The 18,740-nt window shown below is 48.4% G+C and overlaps 1 protein-coding gene across 8 annotated transcripts in view; it reads right to left on the bottom strand.

Annotated features, from left to right (window-relative positions):
- Nucleotides 1–18,740, bottom strand: part of RNF216 (ring finger protein 216) — a 63,063-nt gene that overhangs the window by 28,800 nt on the left and 15,523 nt on the right. For all 8 annotated transcript variants that reach the window (XM_090151413.1, XM_031606594.2, XM_031606596.2 and 5 more), the window contains 8 exons: nucleotides 18,165–18,267; nucleotides 17,371–17,535; nucleotides 16,192–16,306; nucleotides 15,768–15,907; nucleotides 15,039–15,089; nucleotides 13,884–14,021; nucleotides 12,723–12,871; nucleotides 12,209–12,287 (listed from right to left, as the gene is read on the bottom strand). In XM_090151413.1, coding sequence (XP_090007539.1) covers nucleotides 12,209–12,287; nucleotides 12,723–12,871; nucleotides 13,884–14,021; nucleotides 15,039–15,089; nucleotides 15,768–15,907; nucleotides 16,192–16,306; nucleotides 17,371–17,535; nucleotides 18,165–18,267 — 940 coding nt within the window. The remainder of the gene's footprint in view (nucleotides 1–12,208; nucleotides 12,288–12,722; nucleotides 12,872–13,883; nucleotides 14,022–15,038; nucleotides 15,090–15,767; nucleotides 15,908–16,191; nucleotides 16,307–17,370; nucleotides 17,536–18,164; nucleotides 18,268–18,740) is intronic.

Here is an 18,740-nt window from a genome sequence, read left to right as displayed (position 1 = left end):
GACAAAGTTACCTCTGAGAGCATCCGAACGGGTTGGCTGTGGTACTCTTTGCTCCGCACACGTGATGCACACCACAGAGGGCCCAACAAAACACTCTCCAGGAGCCTTCCTTGAAAAACAGCCCAGGTCTCGAGTGCAGGCACAGCACAAAAACAAGTCCCATTCACATAACCTCATCTCACCGCCCTCTGCACAGCCCCAAACACGGGAAGGGTGAAAGCCAGGGCTGAAAACAACTGCAGAGCTGCAGAAGTTGGCAAGCTGCTGCTCAGAGCGAGTTGGTGTCGTGCCTATCTCCATATCTAGAAAGGTTCTATGTGCTCATTCCGGGAGGCCAAAGGAAACTAAATATAGCAGCAGGAGCCAACTGCTGGCAAACAAAGGGGCACGGGATGCAGCTACCTGAACTCCGTCCTGCTCCGACTGCTGCAATCCGTTCCCTTGTTTGGGGAGAGCACTGGGATTGCACTCGGAGGGATAACTGCACACATAAACTTTAGGACGGAGGTATCACAGTAACACCAACACGCTCACCAGGGGATCAGCTCTTTCAGGCCGTTTGTATTTTTCCCCCCACTCTGACATCTGCTCACATATAGGTGGAAGCATCCTCACTTCACATGCTGGGAGCCAAGGACAGCCTCCAGCAGTATTCTCAACAGAAGAGCAGAGACATGACCAAGAGCATCTGCTTTGCTTTAACCTCTGCCCTTCGAAGAGGGCCCAGAAAGGGAACAGCTTCCAGCTGCAGCAGGCTCTGTTGGTTAGTGTGGGGCTGGGCACCGCAGGGAGGCTTTCAGTGTAGAAGAGGCCCTGGGGAGAGATGCTCACCTCCATGTCCGAATGGCACCTCCGGCACTAGCAGCCCACGGTGCTGCGTTCTCAGCAGCAGCCCCGAGGACAGACCCCAGTTTCAATGGGGCTTTGAGATGTAGCTTCAAGACATGCACACTACCAACAGAAAAAGGAAGTCAAAGCAGCCCCTTTTGAAAAAAATAAATAGAGCAATAAAGCATTATCTTGTTGGCAAAGAGTAGGTTACAGCGTTCGGCTTTACGGGAAGTCACTCAGTTGGGCTGGAAGGCAAACTGACTTCTCATTGTCTAGAAAAATGCTACTCTTTACTTTTTTGTTTCTTTTTTACATACAAGATTTGTTTTTAAAAGCCGTAGGATCTCAAAATGGTGCCAAGTGTGCTTTGCTTCTGACCTCTCACTGCTTCCCTGTGTGCCCTGGGAGGTCCCAGCAGCCGAAACCTGACTGATGCCATCTCCCCATTTATATCTCAGCCGCCCTCCTGCCACATCCCAATGGACAGACCCACCGACCTGTGGGGATGGCAGAGGCAGTGCACTCCCAGCACTCAGATGAAAACCCTCCTTAAGCCTCCCACCCCCTATTTGCCCCTTTTAAAGCTGCTGCGAGGCAGCTGAGCAGCTAATGGGTGGTTGCAGGCGCAGGGCTGGCTGCAGGATGCAGCCCCCCCTGCCTCGTATTTCGGCACTGATTTATGACAAGTGGACTCACGTTTCCATTAACTGCAGCTCTCTTGTTTGACCCCTCTGCTTCGAGAGGCGGACTCGGCATTAAACTCCCATCAGCTTTCAGTCCTGCTGACCTCAGCCCCAAAACGCGCAGTGATGTTTTACATCAGCCCAGCACATTCCATTAATGCTCCCCCGGCTCAGGACCAGCAGCTGCTCTGCTCGCACCAGTAGGGGCACAGACTCCATTAAGCATCACTTCTGCTCCAAAACCCAGCCTGCAGTTACTGGCTGTGGCTGGAGGTGTCCAAGGCCAGGCTGGATGGGCCTTGCGTAGCCTGATCTGGTTGGGGGCACTCAGCCCACAGCAGGGTTGGGGGTGAATGATCTTTGAGGTCCCTTCCAACCATTCTAGCATCCCAGGATTCTTACTGGGGAAGCCCAAAAGCTCTTAAATACCTCTTCATGTAGGGGCTGCTCTCTTGGCACTGCCATGTACCAGCTGCTTACAGTGAGTTCCCACCACCTCAAGGAGGTGCTGCTATAAAAATCCCAAAGATCTTTAAAGAATCACAGCATCCTTAAGGTTGGAAAACACCACCGAAATCACCGAGTCCAACTGTCAACCCATCCCCACCATGACACCAAACCACATCCCTCAGTGCCACGTCTGGAACACCTCCAGGGAACCCTCACTCCCCAGGCAGCAGTGCCAGTGCCCGAACACCCTTTCCTAGCACCCAACCTTTGGCAGCTTACATCTCCAAAAGGAGCTGAGCTGTGGCAGAACTCCCATTACATGTTACTCCCATTGTTCCAGCATTAGATGTGCATTAAATTAACCCCAACTCAACCCTGCTGGTGGTGACTGCAGTGGCAGCTATTAGGGTGGGAAGAGAAAACACTTGCATGCACTCAGCCTTCTGTAGCACGCCGGGGATGAGTGACACAATTTGCAGAAACCCTCCAAGGTGGCAGCAGCTCTCAGATCAGCCAATTCCATCACAAAGTTCAAACACTGACTTAAAGCGTTTTCTCATCTAATCCCCTTTCAACCAAAGATGAGAAAAACGAGCAGAAGAGGAAGAAGTTGGCACAGAGTGAGATGATTCAAATCGCTCCTTTCCAGTTCCTCAATTCACCTGTTAGGGGGCTGCCATAGCTGGGAATTTCAGTCTCTGGAGCAATTAAAGGAAATTAAATTCAAGGAATGAGGCTTTATGCACTCAAAGCTTCATTAACCCCATCACCTTTTAATTAAATACGTGAGCATGAAATTTTGGGTAGAGGAAGCATTTGCCTTCCTGACACTGCTCAATTTTAAAGGTGAGTCAGTACTTACCTCCTACAGAAGAACACTGGGGTCACAAACTTTGGACCTCTCCAGCCCCACAATGGTTATATTAAAACCATGGTAGGAATTACTGCGCTGAACGGAGTGCAGCCCCACCACCTGAAACACGAACCAGGATCCAACCTACATGTTGGTTTATCAGGGAGAAAAATAAAGTTGGCCAGCCCCATCAAGGGAGATGCTTCAGGTTGGAAGGGACCTTGAAGATCATCCAGCTCCAATTGTGGGCTGGCTGCCCCTCACCAGGCTGCCCAGGGCCCACCCATGGCTTCAGGCACCTCCAGGGATGGGCATCCACTGCTCTGGGAGCAGAGCCAGAACCTCCTGCCCTCTGAGTGAAGGATTTCTTCCTAACATCTGTCCTAAATTTTCCCTCTTCCAGTCTACAGCCATTCCCAGCAGGCTGCCACGCTGGGACCAGAGCCATAGAGAAGGAAGCAATATGAAATCCCTTCCCTGGTCTCCAAGTGGCTCTGAAAGGAGCTTGCAACCTTGTGCTGGCTGCCTTGCCATGCCACACACCTCATGCCCATCACTAGGTGAGCTTATACACTCCCCCCACATGTGAGCAGAGAGAACAGTAATAGATCAGACTTCAATTGTCTGTCCCCCCCCCCCTTCTTTTTTTTTAAGCATCTTTTGGGGAAGAGGAACTGCCTTCTTTTGCCAGCACACACTACTTGTATCTGCATTTTAGTGCTGACCTATGTATTTCAGCTCCTTTAACTGTTTCAGAGATGACAGCAATGAAAGCACGCATTTAAAGAGATTGCTTTCTTCAAAACCATCACATTCCATAACAGCCATACATCGTGCAGCCTGTGACACTTCCCTTTCCACGTGCACCCCATGACACGCCAACATTTGCAGCAATGCCTCCAAGGGATGCCACAGCCCCGAGCCGATGCTCTGCCCAATGGAGTGAAAAAGCACAGCCCCATTAACCAGCAGCAGGACAGACAGGCAATTCCTTATGCTTACAGCAGCCCGTTATTTGCAGGTTAATTGCTGCACATCCAAAATAATGTTCTCGTTCTGATTTCATAGCAGCCATATTCTCTTATATGGAGCATGGAGAGCTGCTTGCTGCTGTAGGATGCCCTTGGTACTACCAAGGACAATTTAAATGCATCGAGCATGACAGGCTCTTGCTGAATGTGAAAATAAAACATCACTTATGCTTCCTCAGCCTTTGACACCAACAGAAGGGGCTTCATACTACAGCCCTGCCAACAAAGAGCACACGGATGCTGTGATGTTCGAAGCGTTCTCAGGCAGAACACAACACAGCCCCTGGAAATCTCAGGTCTGCTAACCCTTTACTGTGTGCAAGATGGTCACCTCAAGTGCACAGAGCAGAGGAGTGAGGAGGACACATGGTGAGCACACACAGGTGTGCTGCAGCCAAGGGAGGCTGTTTCCAATGCAAACCTGCACACACATGGAGTTCTGCTCTGCGCTCCTGATACTATCATTTTACAATGACAGTATTTCCCAACTCAGTTTCTATCTTGCTCCACATTCCTCTGCTCCAAGTAGTAATTAGTAATGCCAGTGTTCTGGCTGGATTGCTACAGCTCCATTAATAATGCAGGAGTAGTAAGGGAGAGAGAAGAAGAAAAGAGGCTTGAAGGTTAAAAGCAATAAGAGAATGCATTCTGGGGGGCAGCAGAAGGGAGGGAGGAGGAAGACGAGGAGTGACAGCCTTCTGAGATTATCAGCTACATACCTACAAACCTACCATTCCTTTCAGGTGGAAACACTGGATGAGTCAGCCATGCCTAACTAGGAGATAACATGTGAATGCCAAATGACACACCAAGGAGATTTTTACTAAAGGAGAAGAAACCTTGTGTTTCACCTTCCCTTTCCCCTGGCAGCTATGCTGCCTCACCACTTGCTGTCTGCATTTCTCCGTTACTCACCATTCCAAAGCCAGAGGCTCTGGGCAGCCCACTGATGACACACACTGATGTTTCACCTCTCTGGAGGGCGTTCTGCAGACATCAGCCCACACCTGCCTACTCACTGCCAGACCTTTAGTGCCCACAGTCACGCTGCTCGCAGTGCACCTCCGTCCTGCAGCTCTGGCTGAAGCTTTTTATCTCATGTGCTCTGGACCTGAAATAAGTGCTGGATAGTGGTAGACAAACCAGCATCCCCTCCTGCTTCTGAAGCCATGGACTCTTGCAACACAGGGGGCAACTCCCTCAACAGCAATGGCTCCGTCCCCATAAGGCACCAAATGAAGCTGTCTTCCACTGGCTCAGCTGGAAGCTGCTCCCCACCTACATACAGCACAGAAATACAAGAAAGCAGGAGCCTCTATATCTGGTATTGATTCCTCAGCTGTTCATGCTGAATGGAAGCGGGCCACAGAGGCTGCATTGCCTGCTGCATGCCAGGCATGCTGCAGCTCATCTGGGGCTCATTCTGCTCCAGCACAGCACAGTACAGCACAGCAGCCTCTTCTGAAGGGCTGTGCAGTTGCAGTTTTCTTGAGGATTTGCACAGCACATTAACTAACTTAAAGGTCATTCAGCAGGACTGACCAGCCACGCCATTTCTTCCCCAGCGTTTGGTATTTCCACTTCCCTAAGTAGTGCCAGGCCCCTCATTAGTATGTCTGAAACAAAACAACACAGGTGCTGCTCCCATTAGCTGAGGCTGGACTCGCATCGCTCTCCCAGCATGTATTCCCATACATCCACATATCAGTTATTACTTCTCATCAGTACAGCTCTCTCTTTCAGTTCAGAGAATTTTTTCCCAGTCCTCCAGCTCAAAGGACTGCTCAGGAGGATGGAATGCCAGCAGGCTTATTGGGATGAGCTCATGAAAGAGGGGCAAAGAAGGAAAAGACTGAAAAGATCAGCTTCAGAGCTGCATGGCTTTGTCAAAGAGCCCATTCAAGTATCACTTCCTCTGCAGGGAGGAAGTGAGAAGGGCTGGAGGTCCTCCGACACAGCCAGCTTCCCCTCCACGACAATGATATAAAAGGGACCAGTGTTTGAAAAAAGAGGAAAGCAGGCCAGCCCTGAGCATGCTGTGACCAAATTAGGAAACAAACTCAATTGACAGCTTCCAAAATGGACATCAGCTGCAGCAGCACTGCGCTAGCCCAGGAAGTCTGATGACTGTGTCATCTGCTGAAACCTGTTTATGCGCAAACAGAAAGGAGAAGCAAAACATTTCCTCACGCTGCATAGCTCAGGTTATGGCATCTGGGTGTTCTGGCCCCAAGGAAGAGGCAATCATTCAACCACCCTGCCACGGAGCTATGCAAAACCTCTGCTGCTGACTCACGGCCCTCCAAAGATAACTCTGCCCTGGAAGCACTACGGTACAGGACAAGGTGTGTGCAGAAAGTCTTGTTTCTGTTGGATTGGTATTTTTTTTTGTTGTTTGTTTTTAGTGGTTAGCTGAGGCAGATGAAGCTGAGGTTAGAGATCAGTGATTACTATGAGAAGAATGTGAGGGGGAGGAAAGAGAGAGGAAAGATGCAGCATTTCGAGTAAGGTCAGAACAATGTTTTTAAATTGGCTTTGAGAACAGCCTTTTTCCATCCCCTCCAACCTCCATTTCCACCACAGCAGCAAAACGCTGACCCCACTGTGATGCTCTGCAAACACAGGTAGCACTGGGCAGGTTCTCACCCCCAAACTCAACCCTGCCCCTGTAAGTGGCACTGGGGAGGGCACCTCCCCAGGAGATGGACTTGATGAGCCTTGTGGGTCCCTTCCAACTCGGGATATTCTATGCCCTGTCCTAAGCTGACCCCGCAGACCCAGGGCAGCTCAGCACCACTGCTACCTGCTGTGACACAAGAGGCCAGGTTACTTCACTGCTTAAAAATCAAACCAACCGAGCAACCCGAGCACTCTGCTCTGCACAGAGGTTTAGGGTTTCTCCCTGTTAGCGATCATCTTACATTACTCCCTTTCTTCTTGTTGTTCCACTTTGTGCAGACCTCCCTTTCTCTTTCAAAGGAACCAGGAGAAGAAGGCCAAGTTCACAGCTCTGGCAGTGGGTCCCTGGCCCTGCACTGCCCCCAGCACAGTCTGCAGGTGGGGGCAGCCCCAGCTGGTTGGCCATGGGGCAGCTTGACATCTGCCATACTCTCACCTAAACAAGGAGAAAGCAGGGCTGTGTGAGAGGGGTGAGATGGTGCCAAGTGCCATCATACAGCCCAGCTGAAGTTCCCAACCTACATAAAGTCAAGTTACCTCTGGCCCTTTCCTTGGAGAAGGGATAAAAGCTGTGAAGGAGAACAGCAGTGCCTCTTACGGACCTGGATGAGGTACTCACTGGCCAGGAAACAGCAGCAGAATTGCCTTTTCCCTGAATGAATATTGCTATATAAGGCAGAAATGAAGCACAGGAGTGAGCTTTGTTGCTTGAAATTGCACTGACTTCCCCAGTCTATTTTTAAGAGACCACTTTGAGTTCTTGCTTTCAGCAGCTCTTTTCTTTGTCTCCTTTAAGAAATAGATACCTTATTCACACTGACCTCTTTCTCAGGTCCACTTTCAAGTGGGGCTTCGCCCTCTTCTCTGTCAGACCCATTTATCACATGAAGCATTTCCAGATACTGCTGCATAAACAGACCTGACCTTGTAAAAGCAGCAGCACCTGAGCTCCCATGGTGGAACCTTCCAGGTGAACTGCTGGCACAGCACCTGCAGCCCGCTGGCACGCATCCCAAAGGATGGTAGCAGGGATACAGACAAGGCAAGGACTGTCTTGCGTTCGGGAGACAACTTGGGTGCCGTTTCTTTCCCTAGAGGCTCCCTTTAGGGCAGGGGACAACTGCTAATGCAGCAAGCAGGCATGCACCGTGATGCTGGCAAGCAGCAAAGCTCTCAGCACATAGCTTCCCCTGCAGACCCCTACAAGGGAAGGGCATGGCCCAGTGCAAGGCTTGGGATGAGGAGATCTCCTGACTCTCAGCACTCCCTGTGCAACTTTGACCCTACACACCCCAATGGGACAAACCACGTGGTTGTGCACGCGCACACTTCCTGAGTGGGACTGTACTTTTAAGGCTTTGCTGCATCAGGAGCACCCTCCTGTTATCTACCTTCCTTTAGGACTTGGCAATGAGGTCTGACAGGGCGTTACCTGCTGCCTGCAATCACCTCAGCACCCTCAATCACCTTCGGCCTCAGTCTCTCCCTCTTGCCCATCCCTTTTGGGAAGAGATACGGAGATGATGTGCGCTCCCACCACGCACTGCCGGCGATAGCATCGCCGCTCGCCCTGCCGCAGCGCAGGGCTCCTGCTGATGGCTTTCAATGCCCTTTTATGGAAGAAAAATGAATCGCCTGCCCAGCCACGAGTGCCTCCGAGCCGAGATGACAGACGGAAAGTTGCCATTTGTTGTGGTTTTGGCAGTGAGCGAGCAGAGCGCGTTCCCATGCGCGGCCCTCATTTAAAAAGGGCGCAGCAGAGGCACTGAGCTGGAGGAGAAAGCTGGGAGCTGCAGAGCTGTGGGTTTCCAGGCATGCGGAGCTGAGGGGGAGGATGGAAGAGTCCTGAAAAGAGCTCTGAGCCTTCTGCTGGATCACACAAGCTGGGGATGGGCTTCCAGGCGAAGGCACACAAAGGTGTGAGCGCTCCATTCCCAAATCCTATCAGTAAGAGAAGCAGCAACACCACACTTCCATTTCTTCCCCATCCCCACAACTTCTGCTGATCCATATTCACACAGACAGGGGAGGAGGGGAACTTAAACACAGGAGATGGGCCCTAAGGTCATTGCCACCAGGAAGAAGTGACAGGGGTTTGCCATAAGCAAATGTCATCGTCAGCTCTGCTCTCCACTAAAGCTGCAGGGCTAAGCCATCAGCAACAAGCAAATCCAAACAACCAGGCTTCAAGGAATAGCATACAGAGAGCAGTGATCAGAATGGCTGAACAGAGAATGAGACGGGACCAGGGGGCCTTTGAAATGTTTGCAGTGCTGTCAGGAAGCTGAATGAGACAGCAGACTCCTAACAGCTGGGAAAACATGTCGCAAAGCAAAGAGAATCAAGTAGTTCTCCATATGCAAATCCTACTCTGAGGCATTTGGAACAAGCTCAGTTCCCCCACAACACACCTGATGCTGGATCCTAGGTGGCAGGGGTTGCCTTGTTTTGTGCCTCCGAATGAGGCACAGCTGCGTGCCCCATTATTGCAACAGGTAGAGAGATCACAGAGCCTACAGCACACCCCATTAGCTGCTTCTGTAACCTTAGATCTGGTTTGCCACGATTTCTTATTTCAGCAAGAAATGCTGCTCTCACTGAAGTCACTGTGAACCATACAATGTGACTTATTAGCATGGGCTGTGGATGCAGCGTTAGCACCCTGCTAAGAAAAGCCATGTTCAGACACAGCTTGCTAGGCAGAGCTCCATACAAGCTTAAACCTGTCTCACTCCCAGCAGAAAATGAAGGTGAAGAGCAGCTGGGTGCATCTGCTCCCAGCCAGCACCTTGCAATCAATCCTGAGAAATACCAGCAGCTTGAAAAGAAGTCCTTAAAACATCACCTCTCTGTTCTGCAAATTAAAAGCGCACACAAAGACTGCTGTGCTCAGAGAGCCCAAGCCAGAGACACAGAGGTGATGGTGGGGATCCAGCCCACAGGTGCATTGACACCCACTTCTCCAGCACAGCAGTTGGGACACCCAGCAGGCAAACTCGTTTCCTAAGCACAGCCTTATTAGCAGGATGCAATGCGGAGCCCTGAGAACAGGAGAGGCAGCTGCCCCATCCCAGAGCAATGCAATTTAACATTCTGCAGCCATGTGTAATCACCTCTTTGCATCCAGTCAGCAGACAACTCGGTTCAAATTAGCAAAAATCCAAAGGCACACAAAGGAGTTTTAAGGAAAAGTGCTGGAAATGCAAGCCCTTGTGACGCGGCTGTAGGTTTCAGCTTCGGGTTTTGAGCTCTCCAGCACCCAGAGGGCCAGCACTGCTTCATGCACACACGATTTCCATGGCAACAGCAGCTCTCCATTCTGCAGTTAGCAGTACTAAGATTCAAGCCCTGGCTACCTCAGAAAGAGCACAGCTTCCTTTGGCACAGCTGGAGCCTCAGTGGCCCCAACAGATGGCACAGGCTCATCTGCATGCATCCATGGGCACCCACTCAGCTACAGACAGCGACCAGCAGCTCTGCTCATGGCTGAGGTTCTACCAGCTGAGTTCTGGTCCCTGCAAGGTGCCAGTGGGTCAAACTACAAGAGATGTAGGAGAGATGCACAGGGAGTAATCTCTGTATGCCTACAGTTCTTCCTCTGTTGAGCCCAATCCACGTTCAGCCAGGAGTGCTTCTAGCTGGTTTCCATCACTTATTTTACAGTGCATCCATATCTGGCCCAAATACCCCATGCAAGATATAAAGGAAAGCCAGAGCATGAACTCCAAGCAAGATGAAGGACCCAGCTGATGGAGCACAGAAACACAACAGGACCACCACCTGGTCCCCCTCTCCTCACCCTGTAAGAGACTACATGTTTCCAGAGGCACCTTCTGACCTTTTGCTTTCTGTACCTCCCCTTGCTGTAGGTTCAGCTGTGCAAATGCAGCCCTCCCAGTCAAAGAGGGACTCCTTCCAGGATCAGTCATCACAACCCCAGAGTCTGCCAGAGGCACTGCTAGTAAAGCCAATGCATCCTCTCCAACCTCTGCAGAGTTCCCATAGAGGAAAGGGATAATCTAGCTCTTTCCTCCCTAAAGGCAACGGTTTCCTGCGAGCAAGAGCATTAGCTTAAATTCCTCATCCTGGAAGGAGACAAGATAGCAGGGAATGAGAAGAATCACCAAAATTGCTGCTACGAGAAACCACCACATCCTGCTGTCCCTATTCTTCATCCTCGCCTTCAAATCCTAAAGTCGTTCAGACTTCTAAGAAGAGCTCTAAGCTACTCAGCAGATTTTCAGCTAATGAATCAACACAAGCTGTCCAGGAAACCAGGAATCCAGCCCACTGGAATGCTGCAACCCCAGGGAAGGGGGAGGGGAATAGACAAGCAGCATCCTTCCCAGCATAGGAAGGAAATGAAACAGCAAACCAGAAGGAAAGCAACATTTCAGCACCGACCTCTTATCACAGTTTCTGTGCCACACTACACATTATAGTGGGGAAAAAAAAACCCTTCAAATTTTTTTTTTTTTGCACATTTGGAACGTTTGTGTTTCTCGAGCCTGAATTCCGCTCAGTGCTGCTGACACACACACATTTTGAAAACAGCTTGGGTTTTGCAAAAACAGATTTAAAACAAAACAAAACAAAAAAAAGCTGATTTGAACACGAATCGACAGTGCCACCTAGTGCCCTGCACAGCTCCTCCCTGCCTTTCTTCCTGAACAGTGGAGATGGGCACCAGCAAAACAAACCTGGATATCAGAGACCTGAGATGGATTTGTGTAACACTAAGGAGCAATCTTCCCCCCCTCAGGAAAGCAAACTTCACTGCTGGCAACTTCACTCTCTACAGACAACAGAATTTGACTTTCTCTTGCTTTCCCAGCACAGGCAAACAGCCACACTGCTTCCAAGAGCCCAACTTGACAGCAGTTACAAGCATAAGTCCAAAGCACCCACAAACTCTCTGCTGCAGGAGTGTGCAGCTCTGTGAACACAGCATGTGAATTAAGTGTAGTGGTTAACAGCACACGTTGCCTTGTAGCTTTGTGACAAACACCAACAGTGCATTGGCCACCAGATGTGTGCAGGACTCTGCTTATGTTGAGGAAACTGAGAAGCAGTTTTTACACTTCTATTTTTCCCCAGAACAGACAGTGCAGAGGCACAGCAGACAGTTTTCCCCCATTGGACCCCATGATTCTTCTTTTATGGCTATGAGCAAGCTTTAGGAAGAGCACAGTGATTTTCTGCCCTTTGAATGGACTTATTCAGACAAGTTTCTGGCCCTTCCAATCAAACCTGTATTCAAGTGACAGCATAAAAGAAAAAGGTAAGATGTTAAGGATAGTTTGTGCAGGCTTGTTTCAGCTCATTCTCCAGAAGTTTCATTACACAGAGGATTACAATTTGCCTTTCAAACACCTGGCTCCCCGCTCACTTAAAATATTACTGTATACGCAAGACAGCATCCTAAGGCTTTGTAGAAGCTTTTGTAGCCAACATCTTTCAAGCCTGCCACATGAAAGGGATTCTGTTGTCTGTATCAACAGTACCCTGAATACATCTCTCCAGACACACAGAACAGCAGCAGGATCCAACAAATACCCTGACTGCTGCTCCATGCAGCCACATGAGACCATCAACTCAGCTGAGGCTGCAAAGTACGAGCTGTGCTCAGCTCTGCACCAAGCACTCTAGAAGAGACCCAGTGGCAAATGTCACCCAATTACCTTTCTGCAGCGGGGATTAGGGCAGCTGAACCTCTTCACATCATTGTCCAGTAGAGCTGGGAAGTTACAGAAGGGACACCTACAGCCCAAAATAAGAGGCTATTAATGCACAGTGCCAACAGTGGATTTAGTCAAAAAGCTCTACGGTGCTTAACAGTGCTGCCAAGCAAATGCCTGCTGCAAAGATATGCTGACTGCTGTCCCTTTCCTCATATTTCTTCGATCACTTCCCTGTTTGCAATCAAAATGTCATATACTCAGCGCTACTTTAGACTGCATAATATAGAGGATCAGCAAAGAGTTTGCAAGCGAGTCTTAAGGGAGACAGCTGTATTGAGTTTTAATCTGCTCCCAGTCAAAGGCAGGCCAACCTGAGTGAAAACAGCCTGGCAGGCAGAAGCCTGAAATAGCAATGCAGCTCTACCCCTACAGCTGACACACATTCAGGGGCTTGGGGAGCTATTTTTTTTGTTACAACAGTTAGCTCAGTTTGCACCTTGCACTGGGCACTGACCTGACAAGCTCATCTGCACAAGCAGCAGCCACCTCCTCCTCGGCTTTCCGCTCGTAGTATTTACACAGGATGGTTTCTGGAAGCACCTTCTCCAGCTCGCTGGTAGGGAACGAACACGTGCAACTGCCTTCCATGCAGCTGAGCTCTGACTGCGGGTGGAAAAGGGCTCAGTCTCAGTATGATGGTAGTGACAAACCAGTCAGTGCTTGGAACATCCCACGTAAACCAGAGCAGAGCCATGCTTAGAGATAATAGAGCTTTAATCAGCAAGTGACTGCCAGAAAGCAAGCTTACAACAGTAAGAACACGGCTGGCTCATCAAACAGATCAGAACTCAAAACATGTATTGGACATGAAGATGCTTGCTGATAGGTTGGATCACAGTCCACAAGCACCAAATCCACTGTGACCTCAAGGCAGCCTGTTATTTCTGCACGTTTGTGACCAACACATTCCATTCTTGGCAATACACAGAAAATACAGCTATGTTCACATATAAAAGAGTTCCCAGAGTACCAAAGTACCCTACAATCCAATTATTATATCCAGCACAAATGAGCATGCGCACTTCCGAGCAGGTAATAATTCACATACAGCTCAGCTAGGCATCAGGATACTGCTAACTGCTCCCTTACCAACTCTGGACCAACTCTGGCAACTGTCCCAGGAACAGCAGCATTCGTAAGTGACACTGTAGTTGGTAGTACCATTGAGGAAACAACCCCCAAATTAAGTTGGGATCACAAGGAAGTGATGAAGAACAAATATATTTTAGCTAGGAAGGGACTGGCTGGGTCAGAGATGACACCACCTCATGCAGATACCATTGGTTCATTAAGTAGTGAATCAGAACCAGATGAGTTCAACTTATTGTTACTGTGAATGCTGTAGAAAGTTCTCCTAACAATCCATTTCAATTTGTTCAGCGTGAAGTACACAAGATGGAGGTCAACAAACTAAAACCTTACAACCCAAATCCCATTGGAAAGTTGTTAATGGTGAGGTTGACTCATTGGATTGGCATTTTAAGACATCTCTGATCAAGTACTTCTCAGGAAGTGTGGCTACATCTGGTTTAAGCTACAGAACTATGCAAACAGCAATGTGATCACCAAACAGTAATTTATCCATTTTCCCCTTGTCCAGTTGGGAAATTCTTACCTTCCCAGAGCCAAAGACTGCCTCCTGAGCATATTTAATTAGGCACTCCTTGCAGAACAAGTGACCATCTGCACACTGAGTTAGCTCTTCAAAAGCAAACTCCCCGTAACAACAGCGGCACTCTATCATCTGACCGTCCTGCAACACAACAGAAATATTAGCAACAGCAAGAAAGAAACAGGAATCAACAGCTATAGCAACATACCAGCACACTGCTGCAAATAAGCACCCCGTGATGCGGGTACGTAGAACTGCAAGCTATAAACAGTGACAACATTAATTATAAGAAGGAGCCATAGTTACACACCATTCCATCAGATATGCTGCTCAGTGGTCAGAATCCACTAAGCAAAACCAGAAACTCAGTTTTAAGTAACTTAATACCTACACGTCCAGCTTGGCAGATTCCAAAAAGCCAGAGAACACATGGTGTTTTAGGAATTCTTAGCTCACAGGCATAGAAGCATCTTGAGCTGGGGAAGCTGTGATTGCAGAGAAGCAACAGAGTACACACCATTCACATGGGGAAATGCAAGCTTCAAATCTGTTGCCCTCTAAAGGAACAGTCACCCAGCTGTCTGCAGATACCCTGCCTTGGCCTCCTCACCACAGTTGTGAACGTCTGCCCACTTATTCAAACGTCCAGCATCTTCTGAGAAGTCTGAAGAGAAGCAGGAATTGCAAAAGAAAAAGCAATCCAAAGCAATTGAACCCATCTTAAACTTTTCTCCATCAAAAAGGAGAAGCCCCATTTTCAGGTTAATTTTAAAGAGCCCACTCTGCAAAGGAGAAAGGCCTTTCTGCTGGCAGAGCTCCAAGAACAACAGCAAATCTGCTTCGAAGTCTCAAACAGCCTAACATCAGCAGCAAGAGCAAGCCTGGTGCTATTCTATTGCAGTGTTTGTTCTGGCCAGTAAAGATACAAGCAGTAGCTGACTGAATTACTGCAGATCATTATGTGCATCAATACTGTCTTGCTGGACTCAGCTCGTCTACCTCATCCAAAATCCAGCCAACACACACTATGCAGGTTTTGCCAGCTCAGCAAAAGCAGCACAGTGCAAATGCAGCTGGTCCTCCCTGAAGCCAGGAAATTCTGAAGTGCCATGTGCAGAACAGCACCTATGCATGAGGGATCACGTTAGATATACTGACCTTCTGATACTGTTCCTCATTCATCTGCAGAGCAAGGAGAAAGTCTGCATGCTGTAAAAGAGACGTGCATCTTTATTTACAGAACAGATAAAGCAGTTTTCCAGCCCCATTTACATTATCTCAAGATTTACAGCCCACCACAAAAGGCACACTGTCTGCTCACAACATCACTCAGCCCATCCCTCCAGTCCATTAAGATATTTATGATTCAGCTAAAACAGATGGGGGGAAGGCAAAGGCAGCAAGAACAAAGAACCAAATTCTACATTATGAGGGGCTGCCCCTTCATGTTCCTACAGGCAGAGATCAACTCGATGGGCCTCTCCAGTGGAAGCCCCAAGGAACATTATCATTGCTTTTAAAAGGAGGCACAAACCATCTGCTTAGGAGAAGCTGATCTTTAAGAAGCTACTTCAGAAAGGACTGTATGTGCAGAAGGATGAATTCTCTATGAAAGACAACACAGCAGCAGGTGTTGGTTGCAGGATTCTGCTTTGAAAGAGAGAGACCTCAGCAAGGGAGAAGATGTTCTGGAGCCTGGAGTGCCAAGCTCTGCAAGGCAGTGAACGAGCAGACTGCCTCTGGCCTGGCAGCAGAGAGGTTAAGGTAGTGAGTTACTCAAAGTTCTGTTCAGCGTTTGAGTTTCAGTAAGAGGCAGATTTCCACATTCAGGGCAAAGAGCTCTGCAGTCATTTGCACCATCGAGCCAAAGCAGTTCCTACCACTCACCTCTGCCATCTCTTTAACTTTTTGTTCATAGAATTCCTGCTCCAGTAGCACAGGTGGGAGAAGTGAGAGCCTGTCATAGGACCTCCAGTGCCGCCTCTTATTCTCCAGAAAGAACATCCGCTTCTCAATCTTCACATCACCTAAAGCAGTGTACAGACACCATGAAGCAGGACAGAGCAGCAAGAACAAAGCTCAAATCCCTCCTCCTCTACACACCTCCAGCTACACAACTTCAAAACCTCCGGCACCACTGTACCAAGCAGATGTACTAATGAAGAGCATCTCCAAAACAGATAGCAGACAGCGACAGAAACGTTGCTGTTTTGGGAACATATCCTCTATCAAGGACGGTCCTTTCTAGTGTAAGCCAGTTCTGCTTACAATAATCATGCAGAGAGCACAACACACACTGCTTGTTATTTACCTTGCTCAAATTTGAAATCTATATATGAATACTGATTCATTTCTTTTCTCCTTTTTCGTTTCCCACTGGTTTCTGGAGACAGCTCCTGCCATTTTTTGATGGCATCTGAAAAGGCCTGAAAACAAAACAAAAAAAAAACAACGTGCAGATAAAGTCCCTTCTGTTCTCCAGGAGAAAGCAGAAGCACACAGCTCAAATCAAAGCAGCACTGTACAAACAGTGCACAGGACTGAACTAAAACAGGAAAGCCAGGCACCACACAGAGGCACACAGACCTCTTCCCTTTGTCCACCTTGCTGCTTCATGTACTCATAAAGCAATCATTCCATTACAACAACGTAGCCACCAGGCAGAGCTGAATGGTACCTTGCACTGCCTCAGCCATTAACACTAATACAGCTGCTGTCCACACTGATGCAGAGCTGATCTTTTTTTTCTTTAAATTGAATTCCTTTTCTGAAGGTCTACAGTTAAAATCTGGTTTTGTTCAATTCAAGTGCTCAGTGCTCAATCAAATGAAGAGGAACAGTGGTTTTAGCTGTAGTCAAGTACTGGAAGGGTAGAGAGAGAAGCTCAAGCAAGAGGAGCGTATCAAAAACACATCCAGTCACAAGCTTGAAACTACATTCACATTGCCTGGTGATACTCCAGAACAAATTTCTTTGCAGTTCCATTACCGTGAAAACTTCTACAAAGAATTTAATGATTCATTTCATAAGTCATAATTGTAAGAAATAAGGCAATGAGGTTTGGCCTTCTCCTCAATTACGTGCTGTCACTTACAAACTAGTAACAGCAGTTGAGTTAAATGTTTTAAGACTTGGCTGAGTGTCTTGGTTTTATTGGCAATTACACCCCACTTCCGCAAAGTACAGGAGTACCTTCAAGTTTAATGCATCACTTATCATAAACTAGCTACCATTTCATCAATTATTCTGTTACAGGAAAGTAAAAGCTTCCTGCAGCATTCTATCTGGCTGATGAGTTTTGCAAGAGTCTACTAAGCAAAGACTTCTTGAAAGGAAAGGAGGATGATTAAAACAAAAAACCCACAGAGAAACCCCATGTAATCACACATCCAGAGAAGCAAGTGGCACAGTAAGGCTAAATGACATCACACTGCTCCCCACAGGCAGCACAGGTAACCCTAGGAAAGAAAACAGACTCGAACAGGAGAACCTTTCGTGTGATTGCATAGTGTCCCTTGAGTTCATGTAGTGCCCACTTAATGTCTTGGCTGCTCAGCATCTTGAAGTCTGCCATGAGAAGGTCAGCTGCCTGAATAAAGCACCGCTGATCGAGCGGGGCAAGCTTGGAGAAGTCAAAGTAGTCCACTTTAGGCACCTAAGAAGGAAATGCAAAAGATGAGGGAGGATATAAAAAGACTTGCTACACATACACACACATCTCAAACTACTCTTGCAGGATAGAAGCCTTCTGCAGGACCTCCCCAGACTGTGGCACCCTGTCCTGAGCACACATCTAAGCAGCAGGTGGGAGCACAACGTGGACATGAAGGTGTATGCTGTGCTCCTGGCAGGACACAAGGCAAGTAGCTTAAAGCTACTGTGTGCATCAAGTAGGGAGACTTGCACTTAAGAGGCTGAAAAGCAATGCGTCAAGGTCACACAAAACAGTCCTCAGGCCAAAGCACTTCATGTGACAGAATGACCAAGAATTCCTACAATAGATGTCACATCAAGTACTTCAGCCAGCGGGTGGCTGACAGGCAGGCAAGCCTGAGGGGCTGCTGATGGCACAAAGCAGACAAGAGGCAGCTGTGCAACAGCAAAACAGAAGAGTCCTGAAGTCATCTTGCAAGCAACTATTGCTATTTACCACCACCTGAATTGCACCTAGAGGCCCCTTAACAAACCAGGAGCTCTGCAGGTACACACAGAACCACACACCCCGAGATCACTTCATGTTGGACAGGCTGGAGGTGTGCTGTACATGAGGGTATTCTCACTTGCCTTTGTCTCATCTTGGCTGGCAAGCAGGCTGCTGGTGGGATTTAAAACCATTCTGCCTTCCTTTTTTGGGTAATCTGGATTTTCCAGAAGGAAGTTACAAAGTCTGGAAAGAAAACAATAGTTAGTTCAGGTTTGGGGAGCTCAGGCTCATTCCTCACTGGTGCAATTGTTAGCATCCTCTAACAACAGGAGGCTGGGCAGGCAAGCCACAGCCTGCCCTGTGAGAACCAAGAGAGGTCTCAGGCTGGAACAGACTGAAAATAAATGACTGAGAATTAAGCAAAGAATTATAAGTTGCATGAGTGCAGAAGGGAAAGCAAATAGATGTCTTTCAACAATTCCATGTGCCTACACGAAGCTCATGCAGGTCAGCTGCTCATCAACATAAAGCTCCACGCAGGGGGAACAACCAGGCTTGCCTCCCACCCACAGCCACATATGTGAGCAACACCTCCTCAGGCTACGTGAGTCCATCCTGCACCGCTGCAAGTGGAGGAGCACTCGTGTTCTGCTGTGAGGAAACCAACACTGTGAGACTGCACAAGAAGGAACAACTGCAGCACAGCAGCATTAACT

This window comes from Phasianus colchicus, chromosome 16 (genome assembly GCF_987193195.1).
Source record: "Phasianus colchicus chromosome 16, bPhaCol1.hap1.1, whole genome shotgun sequence".
NCBI lineage: Eukaryota > Metazoa > Chordata > Aves > Galliformes > Phasianidae > Phasianus > Phasianus colchicus.
The sequence above is the reverse complement of the archived record's forward strand: the minus strand, read 5'-3'. Positions and strand labels throughout refer to the sequence as shown.